Source organism: Octodon degus, unplaced genomic scaffold (assembly GCF_000260255.1).
Source record: "Octodon degus isolate 3935 unplaced genomic scaffold, OctDeg1.0 scaffold00076, whole genome shotgun sequence".
Lineage (NCBI taxonomy): Eukaryota > Metazoa > Chordata > Mammalia > Rodentia > Octodontidae > Octodon > Octodon degus.
In genome coordinates this window covers 10,403,043-10,426,509 of record NW_004524652.1, presented here as the reverse complement: position 1 = coordinate 10,426,509, position 23,467 = coordinate 10,403,043, and the positions used below count along the sequence as shown (strand labels likewise).

Below are 23,467 nucleotides of genomic sequence, written 5' to 3'. Positions count from 1 at the left end.
GGTGAGCACAGGAACCCGCGGAGTGCACTGCATCCAAGGTCCTAATCTGCAGCCTGGAACGCCCCGGGCCCTGGGACCCCAGGCAACTCAGGCCGCCCAAACCCTGCACAGGGACTCAGCTCGAGAACTGGGCTCTAGTGACGCGTGCTAGGCGTGCGCATCCAGCAACCAAGTAGCCGCAATAAGGCGGATGGGGGCCGGACCATTCATGTCGCGGGGTTCGTGGAGGACGCCCCGTCTTCGATGGCCACGAGTCCTCCGAAGATATGCGGAGGGCCTCCAGCGAGTCTGGTATGAGTGCTCAGGCCTCCTGGGCGGCAGTCCAGGAGCGCGCAGCGAGGCCGACTGGACGCGTCCCCCACCACCACCCCCGGCCGCTGCGCAGTTGGTACGTCCCGAAGGCTCCACCCACTTCCGGGTTCCTAGCGCCAGGGCCCGCATGGCGGCTCACAGACGTGCGGCGGCTGGACCGCGTTCGCCATCTGCCATGGCCCAGTGGAAGAAGAAGAAGGGGCTCCGGAAGCGCAGAGGCGCAGTCTCCCAGGGCCACGCCAGCGACTCAGAGGATGGTGGATTTGAAGTTCAGGCAGAAGATGACGCCAGGGCGCAAAAGGTAGGAGCGCGGGGCAGGGACGCGCGCCGGGGCCTCGGCTTCCCCAGGTGAGGTGGAGAGAACCCGCTGGGTCCGCCCGCCCGAACCCGTGTCCCGGGGTCTGTGGCACCCCGGCCAGCCGGCGAGCCTCGGCTCGGGCCTCTGGAGCCGGTGGGCCTGCCGCCGCCTCGGATCGCGCGCGCTCATTGGCTGCCTCCGCCTCCCAGGGTGCATTCGTCCAATGGGAAGTGCGCGTGCGGAAGGTCGGACTTCGGGGTTCTTAGCGAACCGTGTTAGGGGGAAGCCGGACCCCTAGACCTCTGGGAAACTAATAACAGACATGTGCCGTAATTGCTGATCAGTTAGTGTACCACGCCCACTTCTGAGCGCTTAATGTTTACGGATGCGGGAGACAGGTTGGGCGCCGAGTTGGCGCAGGATCTGTGCCCCATCAGTGGCTGCTGGCCGCAGGGCACACTGGGCTTTAGGGGCAGGGATGAGTAAGTGGACGTTGGCAGGAGAAGATTACACCCAGCACTCCAGGAGGCTAAGACAGGAGGATCACAAGTTTGAGACCCATCGGGGTGACTTACCAACCCATATATTAATACACTAAAATTTAAACAAAAGGGGCTGAGGATGTGGCTCAGTGCAAAGGTCTTGGGTTCAATCTCTAGTAGTGTCCCCAAACATCCAGAAGACAGGATGTATATTTTTGTACGGGGGTAAGGGGAACTGGATTCCGAGGCAGGTCCTTTGGGCAGGCAGTGACCAGTGCAACCTGAAGTCGGTGACCAAACACGTGGTGGCTGTGGCCCAAGGGGAGGACAGCACAGTCCTCCCAACCCCGACCCCATGGCAGCACTGCCTCTCTGCTCCTCCCACCCAACAGGGACCCGGCCGCCCCCTGCTCAGCTTCCCCGCAGCAGACTACACCTCTGAAGCGGAGCTGGACACTCGGGAGATGGTGCGCGCGCAGAACAAGAAGAAGAAGAAGTCCGGGGGGTTCCAGTCCATGGGTGCGTAAGCGAGCTAGGCTGGGGCTGGGGATCTCGGGGAGACCAGCCACCTCTATTGCCAGGTACTGCCGCCTGCTCTGGCTCAGCACCCAGGCCGGGGTGGGAGGCTGAGGTCGCACGTGGCTTCACAGGGCCGCAGCTGGTGGGATGCAGATCTGAGTGAGAGGGGAGCTGGGAGTGGTGGTGCACAGCTGCCTAATCGAAGCTGCTTGGGAGGCTGTCAAGTTTGCAAGTTGGAGGCCAGCCTGCATAATGTAGATCCTGTCTTAAAAGAGCTGGAGTTGGGGCTCAGAGGTGAGAGCTTGGCTTATAAGAGTGAAGCCTAGACTTTCATCTGCAGTGCGTCAGGGCCAGTGTAAGTACGTGAAGCTGAGGGGATGCTTTCAGAGCCTCAAAAGGGAAAAGGAACCCTTTCCAGCTGGGGCCTGAAGCCTGTTTCACTTGACTCCTTTTGAATCGGACATATGCATGCTGGCGAGCACTGCAAAGTAAGTTACAGGCCGCATGGGGAAGACAGGGCTAACATCCCTCCCACACAAAGAATTTTTAAGAATAAGGAAAAGTCAGACCACCAGGCATGGCGGCGCACACCTGTCATCCCAGCACTCAGGAGGCTGAGGCAAGAGGATCGCTGTGAGTTTAAGGCCAATGGGAATGGCAGAGTGAGGACCAGACCGCATAGTGAGACCTCATCTCAGAACAAAAAAGAAGACATGGAGATTTGGATGAAAAATGACCCAGGAGGTCTTTCTGCAGAAGCTGTCTATAGACTGGCTGACAACCACATGCCAGACTTCACTGGGCAAAATGAAGACGTTCCTTGAGGCTGGATTTTGCCTCCTGCACCCCAGAGAGGAAGGAATGGCTGAAAAGCAGCCAAGGACCCGATATCCCCTGCTCGCCTGCCCCACAGGCTCTAGTCGGGTTCCGTCCCCAAGACCAGCACCCAGCTCTCACCACTCCTCCAGGCTCAATCCCGAGCCGGGGGGCTTGGCATCCTTTTTTTAGTGGCCAAGAATTTCAAGCATGTGGGGAAGTGGAGAGATGGGTCTCACATACTCCCAGCCTGCTCAGCCCAGAGGTGCGTCTGTAAATGTACCCACTTCCCTGGAGATCCAGGACAAGGGCACAGTCCTCAGTGTCACTTTTATTTGTATTTACTTATTATTTTGGTACCAGGAATGAAACTCGGGACCTTGCTCTTGCCAGGCAGGCACTGTGCTGCTGGGCTAGCTACCCCCCCCCCCAGCCCAAGGGACCCTGTTGTCTCATGACACAGAGAGTGTTCACGCCAGAGCCCACATAAGCTTCATCCTTTGCCATCAGAAGACTTTATCTCCTAAGTCACACTTAATCTAGTTTCTGCTTTAGCACTTTCTGAAATTTTTTTCAAGACAAGGTCTGTGTAGTCCAGGCTGGCCTCGAACTCAGCCCTCCTGCCTCAGCCTGCCAAGAGCGGAGATGATAGGCATGCACCACCAGGCCCAGCATCGCGGCTTTCTTACCTTTTGTTCATGCATCTGTCCCCTGGGTGGGCCAGGCCTTTGTCCTCTGAAGCTCCCGTGCCGCGTGGGTATCCCCCACCCCTGACCATTGTCCCCATGTCTCCCAGGTCTGAGCTACCCAGTGTTCAAGGGCATCATGAAGAAGGGCTACAAAGTGCCGACGCCCATTCAGAGGAAGGTGAGGGCTGGGCAGACTGGTGGGGTGGGCAGGGGTGAGTGACTTGGTCTTCCTGTCTAGCCTTATGACAGCTTCTTGCTGCACCATCTCCTGCCCCCATCTGCTGCTGAAACCCCACAGAGCTTACCTGTTGTGCAGCAGGGAGGCTTGGTCCCTGCAAAGTGGAGGCTTGGCCGTGGGCTCTGCCTTAGCTCCTCTCTGGGTGGTTCCAGGCTTGGGATCAAGCTTAGGCATTTAGCTGAGCATGGACCCACTCAGGGCCCAAGCAGGAGGAGGACGAGGCCAAGAGGCAGAGTCTGGCTTTCCCGTAAAGGGATTCTAGCAATGGCAGGGCTTGTAGGTAGTGAGCTGCCAGTCCGTGGAAGCGTGCAAACAGCTTTTGGCAGGAATGGGACCGGGGCTAGGTGACAGCCCTGCCCATTCACTGAGACCCTAGTTCACCTGCCTGTGTCCCCATAGACCATCCCGGTGATCCTGGATGGCAAGGACGTGGTAGCCATGGCGCGGACCGGCAGCGGCAAAACGGCGTGCTTCCTAATCCCCATGTTTGAGCGGCTCAGGACCCGCAGCGGCCAGACCGGCGCCCGGGCACTCGTCCTCTCGCCCACCCGGGAGCTGGCCCTGCAGACCATGAAGTTCACTAAGGAGGTGTGTGGGGGCAGCAGCAGCCAGGCAAGCGGGGTCCTGGGGCCAGGCGGGCTGGGAGGGGCTGACAGATCTCTCTCTCTCCACAGCTGGGCAAGTTCACTGGCCTCAAGACAGCCCTGATCCTGGGTGGAGACAAGTAAGGGACTCCCCCGACTGTCCACGCTGCTGTGGTCACTCACTGGGTTCCTCTCGTCTCAGGGCTCTCAGCCGAGGCGCCTGTGCTGCTTGTTAATAGCAGTGCATCTCTGTGCATTCAAGAGAAATACCTGAAAGGGCTGGTGTGCAGGGGACTCGTGGTGGCCAGGGCAGCACTGCGGCCCGGACAGGTCCTGGACAGCCAAGTCCTGGGTCATGTGGGCCTCATTCATCGGGAGCCATTGAAAAGCAGGGAGCGGGGCTACAACTTGGCTCAGCGGTAGAGGCAGAGTGCTGGCCGAGGCTCCACCCTTAGCACACTGAAACACGAAAAGAGCGGGATGTGCAGAAGTCAGGGAGTGCTGTGGCGCTCAGCTTCGTAAGGCTCCTTTCAGCCAGGCGCAGGCTCACATCTGTGATCCCAGTGCTCGCAGGCTGAGGCAGGATTGCCATGCCTTCAAGGCCAGCCTGGGCTACATAGTGAGGCCCTGTCTCGAAAGATAAACGAAACACAAAGGGTTGTGTCCTACTGGGCTCATGTCCTTCCAAGGCAGCAGGTGCACACGAGTTCACAGGTGAGTGGACTGAAGAGTGGGCTAACTCCGAGCCCCCCAGTGATCTGGGCTGCAGGGCATGCCGAGTGCCTGTCCTGCCCCACTGGAAGTCAACCCCCCACTTCTCTCCAGGGGCTGTGCCAGTGGTCACTCTCAGAGTATTATTTTGAGACAAAGTCTTGCTATGTGGTTCCAGCTGGCCTTGAGTTCACTCTGTAGCCCAGGCTGGCCTCAAACTCATGGTGATCTTCCTGCCTCAGCCTCCCAAGTGCTGGGATATCAGGCGTGTGCCACTATGCCCGGCTCTTGCTTCTGAATGAGTGTTGCTTATTAGCCTGTTTGGTTTTTTTTGCAGTACTAGGAATTGAACTCGGGACCCTTGCACTTGCCAGGCAGGTGCTTATGCCACTGAGCTATGTCTCCAGCCTTGTTTCTTAGCCTTTTGCCCACTGTGGTTATCTCTGTTGTCAGGGCGGGTCACAGGCCTCGACCTCCCGAGTTATCCTTGGCCCAGGATTCTGCTCCTACAGCTGCCCCAAAAACATCTTGGGAAGGACAAGAGTTAGGGGTGTGTACCCGAGGCTTTAAGGACAACGCATCGCAGTGAGAGGCCCTGGGTTCAGGTCGAGGCCTACAGTCCCAGGGCTGGTGGCTTGGTGACTCCCTGAAGGGCCCAGGGAGCTCTGATCTCTCCCTGCATTCCCGCTCACTTCCATGACAGGGGCCATGCCCTTGCCTAGTATCCCAGCCACAGCTGTCCCTCACTCCATCCCGAGCACAGGACGTGGGGATTCGTGACAAAGTGCCCTCCTCTGTCCCGCTGACCCATCTTCTCCTCCCCAGAATGGAAGACCAGTTTGCAGCCCTGCACGAGAACCCCGACATGTGAGTCTGAGCCTGTGCTTGGGGGTTGCTCGGGGTCTCTCTCCGAATGGCCGCAGAGGGGACTGGGGAGCACAGAGTGGTGGCTACAGTCCAGGGGTGACCCAGTGTGTCCCCTCCTAGAATCATCGCCACGCCGGGGCGGCTGGTGCACGTGGCTGTGGAGATGAACCTGAGGCTGCAGAGCGTGGAGTATGTGGTTTTCGATGAAGCTGATAGGTGAGGCCGCAGGTGTGCCACAGCATGGGATGGGACAGCAGAGGGATGACCGCCGGGAGGAGGGCTCTGTGCCCTGCGCCACTGTCTTTTAATTGTGCATTTTGGGAACATTGAAAGATGACAAACCTAACTTGTGATTGCAAAGAGATCGAGACAGAATAATGTTGAGAGCGTGAGCCTGGCTCTGGCACGTGCTTGTGGTTGTAGCTCTCGGGAGGCTGAGGCAGGAGGATCATACGGTCACAGCCAGTCTGGGCTGCATAGTGAGACCCTCCCTGCATGGGTGCCAGTAGCAGATGGTGACCCATAGGAACAGCTTGCGGGTGGGAGCCCTTGGTGACCCTGCCCCTACCCACCTCCAGGCTCTTTGAAATGGGCTTTGCTGAGCAGCTACAGGAGATCATTGGCCGGCTCCCTGGCGGCCACCAGACTGTGCTGTTCTCTGCCACACTGCCCAAGCTGCTGGTGGAGTTTGCTCGTGCGGGTGAGTGGCTCAGGGTGCTGTCCATGGGACCAGGGTCCAGGCTCCTTCTGCCCCTCTGACGCCCCCACCTCTGCCGAACACAGGCCTTACGGAGCCAGTGCTCATCCGGCTGGACGTGGATGCCAAACTCAATGAGCAGCTCAAGGTGAGGCGGCACCTGGTGACATCCCAGACTGGAGGCGTCCCAGGCTGGAGGCCAGGGTGGTGCCTGTGGACCCAGACTGCCTACCTCCTTGCCCTGTCCCCATAGACGTCCTTCTTCCTGGTACGCGAGGATGCCAAGGCTGCTGTGCTGCTGCACCTGCTGCGCACCGTGGTGCGGCCCCAGGACCAGACTGTGGTGTTTGTGGCCACGAAGCACCACTGCGAATACCTTACGGAGGTGAGTGGACTGGTGGTCACTCGGCACTGCATTCCCCAGCGTGGCCACCAGAGGGCGGCAGCGTTTCGGGACCGGCCTGGGCCAGACTTCGGGCTCACACACTTCACAACTGGAGGTGGAAATCCTGCAGAAACTGTGGGCAGACACATTGCCTGGGCCCAGCCGATGCCGGCAGGCGCTGGCCAGGGGTTCATCTCTGCCTCGCCTTCCATCACAGTTCTGCAGCGTAGTGAAATTTTTAAGTTTTAAATTGTATTCACTTTCACGGAACTGTAGTTGAGTCCAGGGCGTTTGTGCTGTTATGTCCCAGGCATTTTCAGTCATTTTTAAACTTTGAGACAGGGCTTTTGCTGAGTGGCCCAGCCTGGACTCAGACGTGTGCCCCTACTCCCTCATCCTCCCGGAGTACCGCGATCACAGCTACCCTGGCGCCTGCTCTTTAGAGCTTTGAGTGGAGGCCTGTCTGTGGTAGGCAGCCCATCGCCCGCAGCGTTTTCACGCCTGTCCACAGAGGGCGGAGCATCTCGGTGCCCCACGAACCACGCCCTGGCCTTCTGTCGGGAAGGAATGCCGCTGCTGGGTGGCCCTTGCTCTGTGGTCTGCTGCTGGAGCCACCAGCGAAAGAGGCCAGGAGAGTGACTGAGGGGACACAGCTAGATTTGGGTGATCCTCCTGTTCTCAGCCTTGGGTGCGCTGACCGCTGAATCCTGACAGAGCTGCGGAGCAGCCATTGTTTCCCCTCTTACTGCTGAGGAAAGTGGGGCACAGAAGTGCCCGGTGACTCGCCCAGGGTCACACAGCTTCTGGTGACGCCGCAGGGCGGGACTGTGCCCCACGGGAGCCCTGTGCATGATGCCACTGACCGTCTTTGATTCAAACCCAGGGTGTCTGGCAGGGGTCCCCCACACACACACCCCCTGCCCCCATGGCCTGCTCTCTCTTCGTGTCCCCCTTTCACCGCCCGCCTCCGCCCACGCAGCTGCTGAGCTCCCAGCGGGTGAGCTGCGCGCACATCTACAGTGCCCTGGACCAGACCGCGCGCAAGATCAACCTGGCCAGGTTCACGCACAGCAAGTGCTCCGCGCTCATCGTCACTGACCTGGCCGCCCGCGGCCTGGACATCCCCCTGCTCGACAACGTCATCAACTACAGCTTCCCTGCCAAGGGCAAACTCTTCCTGCACCGTGTGGGTGAGCAGCGGCACCAGTGTGCAGGGGCCCCAGGCCCTGGTCACCAACTTTGGTGACCCCAACTTTGAACACACTTCTCCCTTTTTTCGTTTTTGAGGTAGGATTATGCTATGAAGTTCCAACTGGTCTTGAATTCTCCTTAGTCCTCCTGCCTCGACCTCCCAAGTGCTGGGAAGCCCGCACACGGCCTGTTGACCACCCTCTGCAGCAGCTCTGGAAGCCCTCTTTGGCAATGGCATTATGGGGTGTAGTTGAAAGGCAGGCAGGCAGGCCTGCCTGCCTGCAGAAAGGCTTTGGTGTGGCCCCGTGGGCTTTACTCCTGGATGCAGCCCTGGGCACCTGGCTCCTCGCCATAGTCAGTGACCGTGGAGGGGCAATGTTGGAGTTGATTCAGGACATTGAGGCAGCCAGGGCAGTGCAGCTAAAGTCACGGAAAGGTGTCCACAACTGCTTCAGAAGGCAGCGACGTGGCATAAGCGTGTGATGCAGCAGGGAGGGTTTTGCGGTCACAGGTCTTGCGCTCTCAGTCGCTTTTGGTGGCATCATGGGTGTTTGTAAATGTGGGTGAGTGGTGCGGTTTGAGCAGGGTGGTAGTGGGGTTGAAGCAGGTGGAATAATAAGTGAGCAGCCAGGCCAGGAGTGGCCCTAGGAGGAGTAGGGTGAAGGGGTGGGAGGGCCCCTCATGTGGGAGGTGCCCAAGCCTGGGTCTGTGCCCTGTCCGTCTTCCAGTCCCCACTGCTCTGTGGGGGCTGGTTTTGTGTCCTGAAGGGGTCCTCAGAGCCCTCACAAGGACTTTATCATGCAGTCCATGGCCACAAGTCACCTCAGTGAAACTTCCAAATGTGGTAGCTTAGTTTTCCTAAGGTACAGGACGGCCCTGGCATGTGGGTACACACCTGCGATCCCAGCACTGAAGAGGCTGAGGCAGGAGGATCACCGGAGCCAGCCAGGCTTACATAGTGAGCTCACGGTCAGCCTGAGCTACATATTAAGACCCTGTCTCAAAAACAAACAAAAAAGATACAGAGGGGCCAGTGAGATAACTCAGTGGTCTAAAGCGCCTGTGTAGGCAAGCTTAGGCAGGTGCAGGGAACCGCAGTTTGATCCCCAGCACCACATGCTGCCCCAGCCCCACCCTCACTGTGGGCTGAGCTGGCCAAAAAAAGAGAAAGATACAGAAATGGGCCACAATGCAGTGGTACAGTACTTAGATATACTTGAACCAAAGCTGGAATCCTGATTGGGTATTACTTCCTTCAACCTGCTCTGGTATTGCTGTGTGCTAGGAGTGTTTCCACTCAGGCTCAAGGGTCATTTTGTGGCACGGTGGCACATCTGACCTGTAAAGGGCTAGGTATTGGGTGTTTTTGGAGCAGCGCCCTGGGCCGCCATAACTGCTGAATGTACAGTCTTGGGAAGGCTGCCATGGAGACTATGTCAATGAATCAGTGGATGTGGTCGTGGCCATAAAACTATTGACACAAGCAAGAAGGGGACCAGAGTGGGCCTGCCCCTTGCCCCAGCTGTGTAGTGCCCCCTTGTGGTCACGGGTCAGGTGGTGTCCATGTAGGACTGCTCTAGTCAGAGCTGCCCTCAGGCACTGGCATTGGGGTCTGTGTGTTTGGTTGTTTGGGGGATATTCTCAATGGCGGAGCAGCCAGAGACCTGCTACTGCTTAGGGCAGTGCATCGTTCTGGTTTTTGCTGAATTCTTAAGAACAGTTGTGGGCCGGGGAGATGGCTCAGTAGGATAAGCGCTTGACTGGCAAACGCAAGGATCTGAGTTCAATCCCCGGTTCCGCAAAAAAAAAAAGAACAGTTTTGATTCCTGGGCCCTTCCCAGGTGACTGTCTGTGCCCTTGCCTAGTTGGGTGAGGGACAGGACCCCAGCCAGGCTCAGATCCTTTGGGTCAGCACCTGTGAGTCACACTGGCCTTGGGACCTCTCCTGTCCTAACTAGGCCCAACCATCTCCTGCAGGCCGTGTGGCCCGGGCTGGCCGAAGTGGTACCGCCTACTCCTTGGTGTCCCCAGACGAGCTCCCCTACCTGCTGGACCTGCACCTGTTCGTGGGCCGCGGCCTCACCCTCGCCCAGCTCAGTCAGGAGCCTGCAGGTGAGTGGGGTTTGTAGGGCTTGGGTCCCCTCAGAATCTGTGGAGACAGCAGGGCATGCAGCTGAACAGGTTTGTGTCCCAGCTCTGACCCCGGGAGGAAGCAACCCCAGTTTGTGGGCAAGCAGCTTGTACTGAGTGGCATGGCTGTCACCCAGGTTGGATGTGTTCGGGGTCTGGCTGGGCATCTTGGGCGGGGGTCCTGGGTCCTGGTCCCTGGGTCAGGTTGTGGGAGAGGCCCTCACCTTGCACCTCGTGGCTCCGTGGCAGGCGCAGGCAGTGTGGATGGCGTGCTGGGCCGGGTGCCACAGACTGTGATCGACGATGAGGACAGTGGCTTGCGGGCCTCGCTGGAAGCGTCGCTGGAGCTGCGGGGCCTGAGCCGTGTGGCTGACAATGCACAGCAGCAGTACGTGCGCTCACGGCCCGCACCCTCGCCCGAGTCCATCAAGAGAGCCAAGGAGCTGGACCTGGCGGGGCTGGGCCTGCACCCGCTCTTCAGTGAGTCCTGCGTGGTGCAGGGCAGTGGGTGGCCCCCAGACTCCACCAGTCTCACCTCCATCCCACCCCCTAGGCTCACGCTTTGAGGAGGCAGAGCTGCAGCGGCTGAGGCTGGTGGATGGCATAAAGCAATACCGCTCCCGCGCGGTGAGTCACCAAACAGCTACCTCCTGACCCCGCAAAACCCCCCAGCAGAGCTTCTGAGCTTGCAGCCTCTCACCTTGCAGCTGGCTTGGGTGTTGCAACCCAGCTTGTCCTGGGCCGACCGTGTGCCCCTTGGCAGGTCCCTGTGGAGCAGCCACCCTCCCCACTTAGAGTAGCCTGCAGCTCATAGCACCTGGCTGCCCTGGTCTTGGACACTTGGCTTTCCCTCCCTTCTGTTGGCTCCTAGGAGCTTCCCATGTGTGCGTTCAGATTGGGATGCACAGAAGCCAGGACAGACCTCCAGCTGGCATGGCTGCCAGCCCAGCATTAGCAGGCCATATCATGGTCAAGAGCTCCCATCTCAGAACCACATGGGCTCAGGTGGAAGCTAGGCCCTGGCTTCTCCTAGCTGTGTGGCTTTGGGCAAGTTACCCAACCTCTTTGAGCCTTCTAATTGTGAGGCGCCCACCTCACGCAGTGGCAGAGATGCCGGGTGGGATGCTTGGGAGCTCGGCATGGAGACCAATGGCAGTGGGCTTTGGTGCCCCCGCAGACCATCTTCGAGATCAATGCCTCTAGCCGGGACCTGAGCAGCCAGGTGATGCGTGCCAAGCGGCAGAAGGACCGCAGAGCCATTGCCCGCTTCCAGCGGGGGCGGCAGAAACGACAGGAAGGCGTGGCTGATCCTGCCCCCACCTGCCCTATGCCAGTGGAGGAGCAGCCTGAGAAGGAAGAGGACAAGGGAGAGGGTGTGGAGGTATGCAGCGCCCAGGGCCCCAGGAGCCTGGGCCGGGCTGGGGTCTGGGTTGAATCCCAGTGGGTGCCTTGTGGGGTCTGGGACAGAGAGAGTGACACTTGGCTGGAAAGGTGGGTGGCTTCCCACAGGCTGAGCCCAGCTCCTTTTCCCCATGGTATGGTGACCCACGCACGTACCACTGGTGCGTGCTCGTGGTTCTTGACCCCAGACTTGCCAAGCCAGTCAGGTGCCAGTGTGTGTGAGCCCTGTGGGTGGCCAACAGCAGTAGCAGTTTCGTCGGCAGCCCCAGCCTCAGGCTGTGAGAAGGGGCTGAGGAAGGACATGGGCAGCAGCCAGGGTGCTGCAGCAGTGCCAGGGGCTGGGTTTCTGGAGTTGGGGCGCGAGGGCCCTGGAATGACTGTCATCACATCAGGCTAGGGGCTTCCTGGACCTGCACCTCCCACAGCCTCTTGGATCTCCTTTGGACAGAGGGTTTGGTGGCTGGAAAGCAGAGCTAAAACCTGGGTGTGTGCAGGCCCAGGGTGGGACCTTGCCCAGCAGAGACCCTCTGAGGATCTCACAGCAGCTGACATCCGGCTGCCTCTGCTTCATTGAGGACAAGCACACTGGGTTGGACAGGAGCCTGGTTGCTCAGCCCATCATACGTAGAGTTGCCTGGTTGCCCAGAATCCCCTAGGTCCTCATCCCTGGCTGGACGTGGATGTGACTGGTAGGCCAGTCCCTTGGGCTTCAGGATGACCCCGGTCTTCTCCTGCTAGGACATCTTCATCGAGGTTGTGGGCCAGAAGCGGCCAAGGTCAGGGCCTGACCAAGGAGCCAAGAAGAGGAGGGAGGAGGCCCGGCAGCGAGACCAGGAGTTCTACGTCCCCTACCGGCCCAAGGACTTTGACAGTGAACGGGGGTGAGTGGCTGGTGGGTTGTGGGGTGCCATCCAGGCTGCTGGGCCCCACCAACCCCACTGTATCTCCTACTTGCTGCTTACAGCCTGAGCGTCGGCACCACAGAGGCCTTCGAGCAGCAGGTAGCTGGCGCTGTCCTGGACCTGATGGGGGATGAGGCACAGAACCTGACCCGAGGCCGGCAGCAGCTCAAGTGGTGAGTGACCTGCCTGTCCCCTGCTCTGCCACTCACAGAAGCACAGAATCAGTGGTGACCTGTCCTCTTGTTTTGGTCATTCAGAGAGGGCTCTTGACCCCACATGTCCTTTTGCCAACTAGTCTTGGAGCTGGCCTGGCAGGCCACAGCGGGAAGTAGTGGGTGAAAATGAACCGCCAAGGAAGCCCCTATCCCTTGTGCGAGGAGCAGGAAGGGACCTTTACTAAGCACCTGCCGCATGTAGGCATGCTTCCCTCCACGCCTCCAGCTGCCCAATGCCAGGGTCAGGTGAGGAAACCGGCCACCATCCCCAACTCCCTCTCCTGCAGGGACCGGAAGAAGAAGCGGTTTGTGGGGCAGTCAGGACAGGAAGACAAGAAGAAGATCAAGACTGAGAGTGGCCGCTACATCAGCAGCTCCTACAAGAGGGACCTGTATCCAGGGGTGGGGCCCAAGGAGGGCGGGGCCTGACAGCTTCCCCAAAGGTGTGTGGCTGCTGGGGGTCGGGGCATAGTTGGCCCTAAACTAGAGGTGCTTATCACTTTCCTTAATGAGTCGCCCCAGCTATCAGAAGTGGAAACAGAAACAGAAAATTGAGGATCGCGACTCGGAGGAGGAGGGCCCATCTGACCGTGGAGGCCCACCTCGGAGAGGCGGCAAGCGAGGACGTGGCCAAGGTGAGAGGGAGGGCTGGGCTGTGGTGTGCAAGTGGGCAGGATGAGCTGGTACAGTCAGGGAAAAACTGAGTCAGAGCCTGGAGCCAGGTCAGGTAGGTGGGCATTGCCAGGGCCCACCTGCCCGCTTCCTCACAGGCCCCGCCCCCACCCATGTTTACTCTCCCTCCGTGCCCTTGACCTGGCTGCTGCGTCTCTACATCCCTACCAACCATGTGGCTGTGTTGGTACTGCCTGTGGGTACCTCCATCCGCAGCTGCAGCCGAGACTCAGCCTGGTGGGGAGTGGGTGAGAAAGTCTCTCCTACAGTCAGGAAAGGTAGCCTCCAGTGTGGACTGGCAGGTAGATTGATTGGTCTCCCAGGGCATGGCCTGGTCCCTGTGCCACTAACATGCTAGGGCCAGGCTGGGAGCCACCATCTGCCAGAGTCTGTGTGCAGCGGCCACCCTGGCATGGCTGACTAGGGAGCCCAGGGTCTGCCTGATGGGTAGAGCAGCTGTGCCCGCCCACCCCCCTCAGATCCTAACCCACATGAGGACCTGCAGCCCGATGCCCTTATGCCCCACCACCCCAACTCTGTGGTGAGGGCTGCCACCTGCAGGGTGGAGCTGACTCTGCCCTGGACATGCCATACATGGCCTGGGGCTAGAAGACTGAACACCCATATTGCAGGTGGGGAAACTGAGACAGCTCCCAGGGTAGGGACTGAGCCCGAGGTCCCCTGCTGCCTGCCACCTGTCCTGGGGAGAGAGGGACTTGGACCATGTTCTGAGCACCCAGGGCCCTGCTCATCTCCTCAGCCCCATGAGAGGTCACAGCTTCCTGTCTTTGCCTGAGCTTTGTCCTTTAACCTGGGCCTCAAGCCCCGTCCACAAGGTGCCCTCTGCTACCAGCCCTGCTGCCCTCGCAGATGGCGCCTCCTCACCTCTGCCCTCTGCCTGGCTGTCTTTGCCCTTTCTCTCACTTTGCCTCTTCTGTCCTTACCAAGCACCTCCCGGGTACCTGGCTCTGGGGCCACAGCAATGAGTGCAGAGGTGGGGTGTTTGGGGATGAGGGAGGGGAGACTCTTGGAGGCCACCCCCCCTGGCCCGAAGCTGAGCCCCTACATCCTGTCCCAGCAGGTGCCTCCCAGCCCCATGCCCCTGGCACCACCACAGGCCGCATTCGCTCTGAGCTCAAGACCAAGCAGCAGATCCTGAAGCAGCGGCAGCGAGCCCAGAAGCTGCGCTTCCTGCAGCGCGGCGGCCTCAAGCAGCTGTCTGCCCGCAACCGCCGCCGGGCCCAGGAGCTGCAGCGGGGTGCCTTCGGTCGGGGCGCCTCCTTTAAAAAGGGCAAAATGAGAAAGAGGATGTGAAGACTAGGGCCTGGCCCGCAGCTTCTGTGGGCCCTGCCTGGACGTCAGCGGTCCATTCCCTGTGTGGTGCTTGGGGAGCCCCCTGCATCCTGAAAAGGCACGCTGTGCGGCCGTAGAGGGTAGGGAGACAGTCGGGCAGTGTCTGGAAGGGAGCGTGGGGGTTCGCCAGGAAAGCCAAGCGGGCGAGTCCTGCATGTGCAGCTTGGTTGCTGCTGCTTCCATGTGTTCTGGGTTCGGGTTCTTGGCCACATGGTCTGAGCCCTGAGTGCCTCAGGTTCAATGACAGGTGTTTAATAAATAAACCTTTATTGAGCATTTCTGGCAGGCCAGGAGTGCAAAGTGTTTGGGCCGTGCCCACCACTACCACCTGGGTCCCCCGAGGGTGGGCCCTGCTGAGGTCCTTGTGGCCTGTGTGCTGCTTCAGGCTCCTAGGTTTCCCTGACCTACGGTGACCCAGCAGCTGGACCTCAGGGCAGGCCCAGCCCCCGCAGTCTCACAGCGGCCTGGGGACCAGGCTTCCTCTGGGCACCCCTCTGGTGGCCCCCCGTCCCATCTACTGAACACCCTGCTAGAGATACACCCACCATGTGGCTGGGCCTTGGCTCCTCATGAATATCTGCACTTAGCTTTGTCCCCAGCCCCTGGGAGGAGGGTCTGGTCCTGGGTCACGTGGTGGATAGGTGTGGGACACACCTCCCCTCGTCCCACAGCAGCCGTGACCTGTATCTATGGGGTGCCTGTGTGTGCCCCTCTGTAAGCCCCATGGCAGCATGGACAGGCACCACTCATCCTGAGAAAACATGCCCCAGTTGGCCACAACGTGCACCCCACTGGAAATGCAGGGTCCCCCACTGCTCATCGAAGCCGGGTGGGGGCTGTGGCCCCGAGCTCAGCCTGGCGGAGGCTGGCCAGCGTGGCTGAGAGGTCGAGGATGAACTGCTTCACCTGGGGACCCAACGCAGCCAGTCACTTCCTGGTCCTCAACTGCTAGCCAGCCCCACCCCCAGCACCAGGCAGCAGTGGTCACGGCAGGTACAGGGCAGGGGACCCTGTTGAGGGAGCAGCAGCGATGTCACTTGGTTCCTAGACAAGGATGGGGAGCTCCAGATGGTTCCGTCTCCAGCCTAAGTATTTCACTGCCTCAAGTGTCTTAATTGGGTGAGGCACATCCACTGGTTTTGGACCTGCTTAGTTCCACAGGTGACCCTGTCTTGTGTTTTAATTAACAAGGGGGGGTTTACAGAGATTTGAACCCAGGGCCTTCATACTGAGCTATATCTCCAGCCCTTTTTAAAAAATATTTTGAGATGGGATCTCCCTAAGTCACTAAGTTATGTCCTTGAACTTGAAGTCCTACCTCAGCCTCCCGAACAGCTGCAGTTACAGCTGTGGGCAGTGCACCCAGCTCACTTAACAGTTACTGCTTATAGGGACTTATTGGTAGGTGCTTAATGAAGGCCCACAGCCAGGAACTGCTTAATGGCAAACTCGGCCACCTGGGGGCTTCCCTGCACATGTGTCACCTCAGTCTCTATCTCTACTGAAAGTGGAAAAGGAATAATACAGTTACCCCTTGGCACAGCAGAAGTCACTGACCAAGGAGTAACCTAGTGGCTGAGCCCCTCGCAGCTGCTGGGACAGGGCAGAGGCCCAGGCCTAAACTGTTTCTGGGCTGGGGATAAGGCTCAGAATTGTCCACTGAGCCTTCCTCTTCGGTGGAATCAGGGGCCCATGGGACAGGAGCTAGCCTGGCCACGTGGCAGCCATCAACCTAAGTGAGCAGGAGGTGGCTCACAGGCTGGGGGTGCAGAGGGGTTGGGGGTGTGGTGGGTGACCTCTTTTTACCCCCTCTTCGGGCTCCCCCAGGAAACCCCGAGGGAAGAGTCTGGAGTCTGCAGCCCTGCCTTCCCTTGCTGCCTGGCCCCTACTCTGTGCAATTGGGTCACAGGAACATTTGGTGGCATCACTGTACAAAGGAAGCTCAAAGCATACCCCACCCAACCCAGCCTCCCCTTCCCAAGGAAAGTCGGGAGCAGGTCAGACATAAAAGTGACAGTATGCCTTCTGGGATTCTAGTAATGTCACAGGGGTGTGACTTGTTCCTGGGAGAATGGGGTTTTCCTGCACAGAGTGCATGGAGCCCCAGAGGAACAGAGCTCTCCCCCTAAAGCCCTGGGATTGAGCTCAGGGCCTTTGTACTGAGCTACATCCCTAGCCCAGCAGCCCCATGTGTGTGTGTGTGTGCGCGTGCATGCCACAAGGTCTCACTATGCAGTTCAGGCTGGCCTTGAGCTCACTGTATAGCCCAGGCTGGCCTCAAATTCACAGTAATCCTGCCTCAGCCTCCTGAGTGCTGGGGTTGCAGGTATGCACCACCACACCCTGCTACCCTTTTCATTTTTTACCTTGAAACGGTGCCTCACCAGGTCCCTAAATTGCCCAGGCTGGGGCTTAAGCTTGGAACCATCCTGCCTCAGCCTCTCAGAGTGCTGGGAGCACATGCATGTAGCACCACGCCTAGCTCCAGTGGGGCACAGCTTTCTTTTGGTCACACAGCAGATGACCGAGAGGGCCACGACGAAAGAGGACTCTCAGGCAGGTGCCTGGGCTGCAATGGAGCCCATATCTGCCCATGCTTCGACCATGTCGCCAATGGTGGGATTTCCCGGCACCTCCATGTTTCCAAAGAGGAGGTGCTTGGGTCAGGGGGACATGAAAAGGGTCCTCACCTGCTCCAGCTGCGCCTCCGTGTCCTCCACGTCCAGGACGGGTGGCTGCCGCTGGTGCTGGCTCACTACCTGGGCCAGGTTGAGCGCCGCCATCCTCGCGCGTCCCAGGAGCAGGGTCTTCTCGGCCGCGGTGCTCTGGATCTGAATCCACCTGGATTCCTGCAGAAGAATGCCATCCCGCGCCCTGTAGAGCGCAGCAGAAAACTGCAGTTTCCTTGCCACTCCCCTGCCTGGCAGATGTGCACAGGCGCCCTTGAGGACAGGGGGCAGGCGCTACCCGTGCAGCTCATAGGGCGCCCCGTGTCCGGAGGTCTCCAGAGCCCGAGCCTCTCCCTTGAGCGGCCGGCCTTCCCGCGCGTGCAAGGCCCATCTCTTCTCCCAGGGCATGAGCCCAATCCCAGGGCCATACCCACTGCAGCCTGTGCTCCCGCGCCGCCTCCAGCCGATCCTGCAGTTCAGAGCGCCGCTGGCTCAGCGCCAGCAGTTCGTCCTGCCCTGCGTCCCGCAGCCGCTGCAGCCCTGCGCGTGCCGCCGCCAGCTCCACTCTCCGCTCGTGCTCGGCCTGCCGCAGCGCCACCCTTGTATCCACCAGGCCCTCGAAGCGCACCACCAGCTCGTGGACCTCCTGGAACTGGAGTGAGGGGAGGAGGAGTGCGCTCCCGTAGGCCTTCAGCAGACCGCCTCCCCTTCCCATCCGTGAAAGGGGCACCTCATCATAGGACACCAGAAGTGGGGACAGCAGGAGCTGTGGGCTGGAAGCTCTGATCCCACCCTCCCTCAACTCCCCCGGCAATCTACTCTGTGTTCATTCAGCTCATACTATTGATTGGTACTGGGTGTGAACTCCTGTGCCCTGAACTCCATCTCCAGCCCCCCATTTTATTTGTTTGTTTATTTATTTTGAGACAAGATTTCAATATGTAGTTCTGGCTGCCCTTGAACTCACTTTGTAGCCCAGATTGGTCTCGAACTCGCTGTGATCCTGTTGCCTCAGCCTCCTAAATGCTGGGACTATAGGAGTGACACCCCCCATCCCTTGTCTTGTGAAGCTGCCCAGACTGGGCTAGAACTTGCAATTTTTTTGCCTCAGCTTTCATAGTGCATGGGTCATAAAATTTATTGTCTGCCTCCCAGGCACAAACACACATGCACACACATATGTGTAGACCCATGCACCCTTGCACATGCATGTGTACACATGCACATATGCACATACATACATACATGTACACATGCACACACACGCACGCTTGCTTGGTTGCTCAATAGCATGGCCTTGACCAAGAGAGTCAGCTTTCTGAAACCCCTCTTTTGCTCTGTAAAATGGGGTTGACAATAGCAGGACCCACTTTTTCACGGCAAAATTCAAGGACAAGGCATGGCCAGGTGCGGTGTCCATGGGCTGTAATTCCAGCTACTCAGGAGGCTGAGGCAGGAGGATAATGAATTCAATTCCAGCTTCCACCACAATGACCATCAAAGAACAGTAGCCATGGCCCTCCGCTATCCCATGGCTGTGGGCCTCAAAAGGGCCACAAGAACGTGAGCAAACCGAGGCACAGCCGCCGTCGCGGACGCCTCACCAAACACACCAAGTTCATGCAGGACATGATCCGGGAGGTGTGCGGCTCAGGTCCCCTATGAGCAGCAAGCCATGGACCTGCTGAAGGTCTCCAAGGACAAGCGCCCCTCAAGTTCATCAAGAAAACGGTGGGGACGCACATCCGCGCCAAGAGGAAGCGTGAGGAGCTGAGCAACGTGCTGACCGCCATGAGGAAGGCCGCTGCCAAGAAGGACTGAGCCCCTCCGGAATACAGCTTTGCAGAAAGTTAAAAATAAATGAATAAATTCAATCCCAGCCTGGGCACTTTAGCGAGACCCAGTCTCAGAACAAGCCAAAAAGGGCTGGGGGCGGAGCTCAGAGGCACAGCGCTTCCTCAAGCCCCTGGGTTTCATTCCCAGCATCAGAAGGAAAAATAAAACCGCTTATCCCCAGCACAGACAGCGCACTCCACTCGGTAATCGACGATCTTGCATATAGTCGGTGCTCCATTAGGGACCAAATCCGTCTCAGGCGCCCGGCGGCCCGCAGTTTACCTCTGGCAGCTGTTCCAGCGCGCGCTCCAGGAGCCGCGCGCAAGGCTCCAAGTGCCCCAGCCTGCGCTGCAGCCGCGCGCGCTCCCGCCGCAGGTCCTCGAGCTGGGCGCGCAGCCGCTGCGCCTCGGCCTCCCGCCGGCCCGCGCGCTCCCGCTCCTCCACAGCCCTCCGCAGCGCGCGGCCGCGCCGGGCCTCGGCCTCCTGGGGACCCGGATGCACAGGACGTACTTGAGCACTGGGGGACTGTGGAGCCCTGCGCCCTAAGCCCTAACACGCAGGCCCCACGGAGAATCTCAGATTCCGGGCTGAGTCTGTGCGCTCCCGCCAACACCTCTAAAAGTCTAAACCCGCAGCCTTTGGCCACGGTAAGGCCCCAAGTCACTGTTCCTATGACCCTCTCCACAGTCTCCATCACCTGGAGGAACTTGTCGAAGCGGCCTAAGGACCCCTTCAGCTCCCGCTCTTTCTGCTCCAGTTGCTCCCAGCGGTGCTGCAGGGCCGCCATGGTGGTGTGGAACTCCTGAGGGCAAGGTGCCATCCCACCGCTGAATCTGAGGGCTCCGGTCCCCCTAGGCTTGTCAAGTTGCCCTTAATCCCTCTTGTCCAGTGCTCCAGATCCTGCGGATACCCCGCTGCCCAAATCCATCCAAGGCTCCCACCACTCCGGGAGGAAGCCCCAGCGCCTGCTTGCTAGAGACAGAGCCCAGGGGCCTCACAATGAGCCACGTTCCCATCTCTTTTCTTTTTTTAAATTTTGAGATTGGATCTTGCTAAATCACTAAATTACCCGGGCTGGACTCAAACTTGCAATCCCCCTGCCTCAGCCTCCCTGAGTACTGGGATCACAGGCATGTCACCTGGCTGCCTCCAGCCTCTGCCCACCTTCTCTCCTCCCACCGGCTTAGCTCCCGGCCACTGTGCTTTGCCCCCCAGCCTTCCAGCACTCATCTACAATGGCCCCTCTGCTTGCTTCTTCCTCCTGAGCCCAGCTTCCTTCGCTGGACAGGCCAGCTTATTCTCCTCCAGGCCCTAAGACCCTACTTCCTCCAGCAAGTCCTCCTAGACCACCCCATCTGGACTCCCTCACAGCAGTCACCACCGGGATGCTTGCCTGTTTGCTTCTCTAGACTGGGAGCCCCACGTGGGCAGGGATTATGGAGAGATCTGCAGTGCCCGGCGCACAGCAGGTGCTCAGTGCACACAGCGTTATGTGCACCAATGACTGCTCTCACTTGAGCCCCAGGGGACAGAGCTGGTGGGGGTTCACCTCTTTCCGGGCCTGCAGCTCCCGGTCTGCCTCCTCCAGCTCCTGCCTCTTCTCCAGGAGGCGCAGCACGGGTGGGAAGTGGTCCACACTTTGCTCTTGCTTCTTCCTGGAGAGGTCAAAAGGGAGGCAGAGGGAAAAGATGCAGGACTCATAGCTCCAGGGCTCCCTGCTAGTACCTGGAATACCCCACAGCCGCTAGTAGATGGAGAATCCTACATTCTCCAAGCCGTTTAAAGGTGCTATTCCAGGCACTGGCGTACAGTTATAAAGAAGGTAGCAAAAATAAAATCACCACCCCAGGAGCTGCCATTCTGCTGATAATAATACAGATTTGGGCATCTTGGCACACGCCTGTAATCCCACCACACAGGAGGCTGAGGCAGGAGGGTTGCCGAGTTTTTGAGGCCAGCTTGGACTACATAGTGAGACCCTGTCCAAAAAACACAAAATAAAAATGATGATAATAATAATGATGATGACGAGACACAAGGCCAGGGCATGGTGGGTGCTAAAAGGAAAACTTAAGCGGACTAAAGGAGTCAAGAAGTCTCCAAGGAGGTGACACTGAAAAAGAAGACAACAAACTGTCTGGTTATACACAGGGAACAGAGCCTGAGTCAAGGGGCCAGCCAAGGGCAAGGCCAGGAGTGGGGGGGGGGGGGAAGAAAGCGGTGGAATTGGGGGCAGAGGGGCCTAAGGGGTCAGGTCGTGGGGGGCTGTGTCCTTGGCCCTGAGGGAGATCAGAACCCTAGGGGCTTCTAGCAGAGGGGAATCCCTGGCAGGGACCATGGGCTTCTGATCAGCGCAGCAGGAAGGGAAGGCTGTGGTGAGGCAGGTGGGCGGAGGGACACAAGCTCCCTGGGGCTAAGAGAGCGCTGGACACCTGTCTGCCCCTGACAGGGAGAGGCCAGGGGTCCGGCTCTGGAGGGATGTAGGGGAGTGGAAGGGAGAGATGTTTCATGTGCGCAGCAGCGCAGCTCTCAGAGGAGGGACCCCGCCGCCGCACAGGTCTGATCCTGAGCAGGACTCAAGGTCCCTTACAGTAGGAGCTGCTCACGATAGATAATCCATATGCACCTGGCTCAAGGGCACCATCCCTGCTGGGTTCCAGCGAGGTGGAGACAGGGAAGATTAGCGATCTGAGCCATCTGCCCCAGCAGCCCTGAGACCTTGTGGCCGTCGCTGTTTCCCTGAGAACCTCAGCTTCCTCCTCCCTCCCTCTGAGCTGTGTGTGGTGGGGAGAAGATCGAAGCCATCGCACAGGCTCCCGCCCCTTTCCTGCCTCTCTGTCCCACTTACGGCACTTTCTCCTGCCAGACCAGCCGGAAATATTCCTCCCGAGGTACCGCCATGGCTCCTGCAGTTGCCCCAGGCTGCAGCTTTGCAAAAGCGGGGAGGCCCTGGGGGGGGGGGGAGGGTCCCGGCTGCAGCCAAGGCTCGGACTCCCAGAAGGCTGTGGCCCAGCAACCCCGGTTGCCTGGGCAACCAACGACACAACATTCCCACGCAAGGAGGAGGGTGGAATCCACCCTTTGAGGAGGAGAGAGAGCTTGCCAGATGGGTGTGGCAAGTGCGCTGTAAGTCTGGGTGTGGTAGAGAGGGCAGGGGCCCCAGGCCAGAGTTGCTTCTCTAGGTGCCCTCGCAGGGCCAAGCCTGACTTGCGGAATGCGTGCGTGCGTGCGTGCGTGCGTGTGTGTGTGAATAATGTGTTTGTGTGCTCAGCCTCTCAAAAGGTTATCACTTAGGGCTGTGATGTAGCTCAGGGTAGAGCGCTTGCCTAGTATGTACAAGGTCCTGGGTTCAACGCCCAGCAATGAAAAGAAAAGAGAAGGAGGGGAGGGGAGGAGAATGGGGGTGGGTGGGTGGGGAGAAGAGAGGGGGGATAGCAAGGGGGAGGAAAGGAGAGGGGAGGGGTGGGGGGGAGAACAGGGAAAAAAAAGAAAAGAAGGAAACTCATCAGGCTCCTGCTGTTTGTCAGGCTGTGAGCTGTCATTCACCGCAGGGAAGGGTTCCGAGGACCTACTGGGCTCTAGCCCGTTGAGGTTCGGTCCCCTGTGTTGGTGAGAGGCCGCCCTGGCCGCTCCACAGAGCCCCCCCTCACCCCTCCCCCTCGGCTTGGGAAAGAACGACCGTCAGTGCCCCCTGGTGGCGACTGTCTCAGCAGACACCCGTGGTCCCGACTTGGGGGGGGGCGGAGAGACCACGGATTCCGCTGTCTGTGTGGGTCAGACAGGCGACGCCACGCACTCTGCGTTTAGCGACTAATCTAATGCAAGACAGCCCTGCAGGGGTGCTGGAGAAAAGTACCCAGCTCTGTATTAACAATACCCGTGGGTCCTCCAAGGGGAGGAAACAAACAGTAACATCTGGTTGTCTTTCCTTCAGATCGTTTTAATTTTCCATTTTAAATAATTTATTTTTCCATTCAGAGAAATGCATTTTATTGTAGAATAAGGTTATTTTAAGAATCTAGTTACTTGATGCCCACATCACTTAAAACAGCTAACAGTTTGTTAGAGGAGAGATATAGATACAGATCTAGATATGCTTTCTTTGTTTAGGTTTTTAAAAATTTTTTAAAAATCTTTTATTTATTTATTTGGTACAGGGTCTCGCTACACAGTTCGGACTCTAGTGATCCTCCTGTCGCAGTCTCCCCAGCACTGGGATTACAGCTGTGCTCCACCACACCTGGTCTCAATGGCCGACGGCATGCGGTGCTGGGGGTGGAACCAAGGTCCTTGCGCTTGCCAGGCAGGTGCTTAGACCACCGGATGTTTCCCCAGGTCCCTCCTCTTTTTTTGACACAAAGTTTCACTATGTAGTTCAGGCTGGCCTTGAGCTCACTTTGCAGATCAGGCTGGTCTCGAACTCACAGCGAACCTCCTGCCTCAGCCTCCCAAGTGCTGAGATCACAAGTATGGGCCACCACATCCAGCTTCTTTTTTTTT

The 23,467-nt window shown here is 58.8% G+C and overlaps 2 protein-coding genes across 3 annotated transcripts; one reads left to right on the top strand and one right to left on the bottom strand.

The window, feature by feature from the left end:
- Nucleotides 1–176: 176 nt before the first annotated feature.
- Ddx54 (DEAD-box helicase 54) lies at nucleotides 177–14,738 on the top strand. 2 transcript variants are annotated; one of them, XM_023720537.1, is made up of 20 exons: nucleotides 177–613; nucleotides 1,485–1,611; nucleotides 3,224–3,294; nucleotides 3,754–3,942; nucleotides 4,029–4,078; nucleotides 5,475–5,516; nucleotides 5,637–5,732; nucleotides 6,095–6,216; nucleotides 6,300–6,361; nucleotides 6,467–6,598; nucleotides 7,578–7,788; nucleotides 9,767–9,901; nucleotides 10,169–10,399; nucleotides 10,473–10,546; nucleotides 11,097–11,300; nucleotides 12,059–12,201; nucleotides 12,285–12,395; nucleotides 12,725–12,829; nucleotides 12,960–13,072; nucleotides 14,191–14,738. In XM_023720537.1, exons 1-20 carry the CDS (start codon nucleotides 191–193, stop codon nucleotides 14,421–14,423), a joined length of 2,874 nt encoding a protein of 957 aa, XP_023576305.1. In that variant the 5' UTR covers nucleotides 177–190; the 3' UTR covers nucleotides 14,424–14,738. The 2 variants fall into 2 exon arrangements, with proteins under 2 accessions (XP_023576305.1, XP_023576304.1); XM_023720536.1 differs by having other exon boundaries at nucleotides 14,188–14,738.
- A 69-nt stretch (nucleotides 14,739–14,807) lies between these two features.
- Nucleotides 14,808–21,926, bottom strand: Cfap73 (cilia and flagella associated protein 73). The gene is made up of 7 exons (XM_004635999.2): nucleotides 21,816–21,926; nucleotides 20,517–20,622; nucleotides 19,665–19,769; nucleotides 19,250–19,450; nucleotides 17,562–17,783; nucleotides 17,153–17,311; nucleotides 14,808–15,368 (listed from the first exon to the last, which is right to left on the bottom strand). Exons 1-7 carry the CDS (start codon nucleotides 21,866–21,868, stop codon nucleotides 15,279–15,281), a joined length of 936 nt encoding a protein of 311 aa, XP_004636056.1. The 5' UTR covers nucleotides 21,869–21,926; the 3' UTR covers nucleotides 14,808–15,278.
- Nucleotides 21,927–23,467: the final 1,541 nt, after the last annotated feature.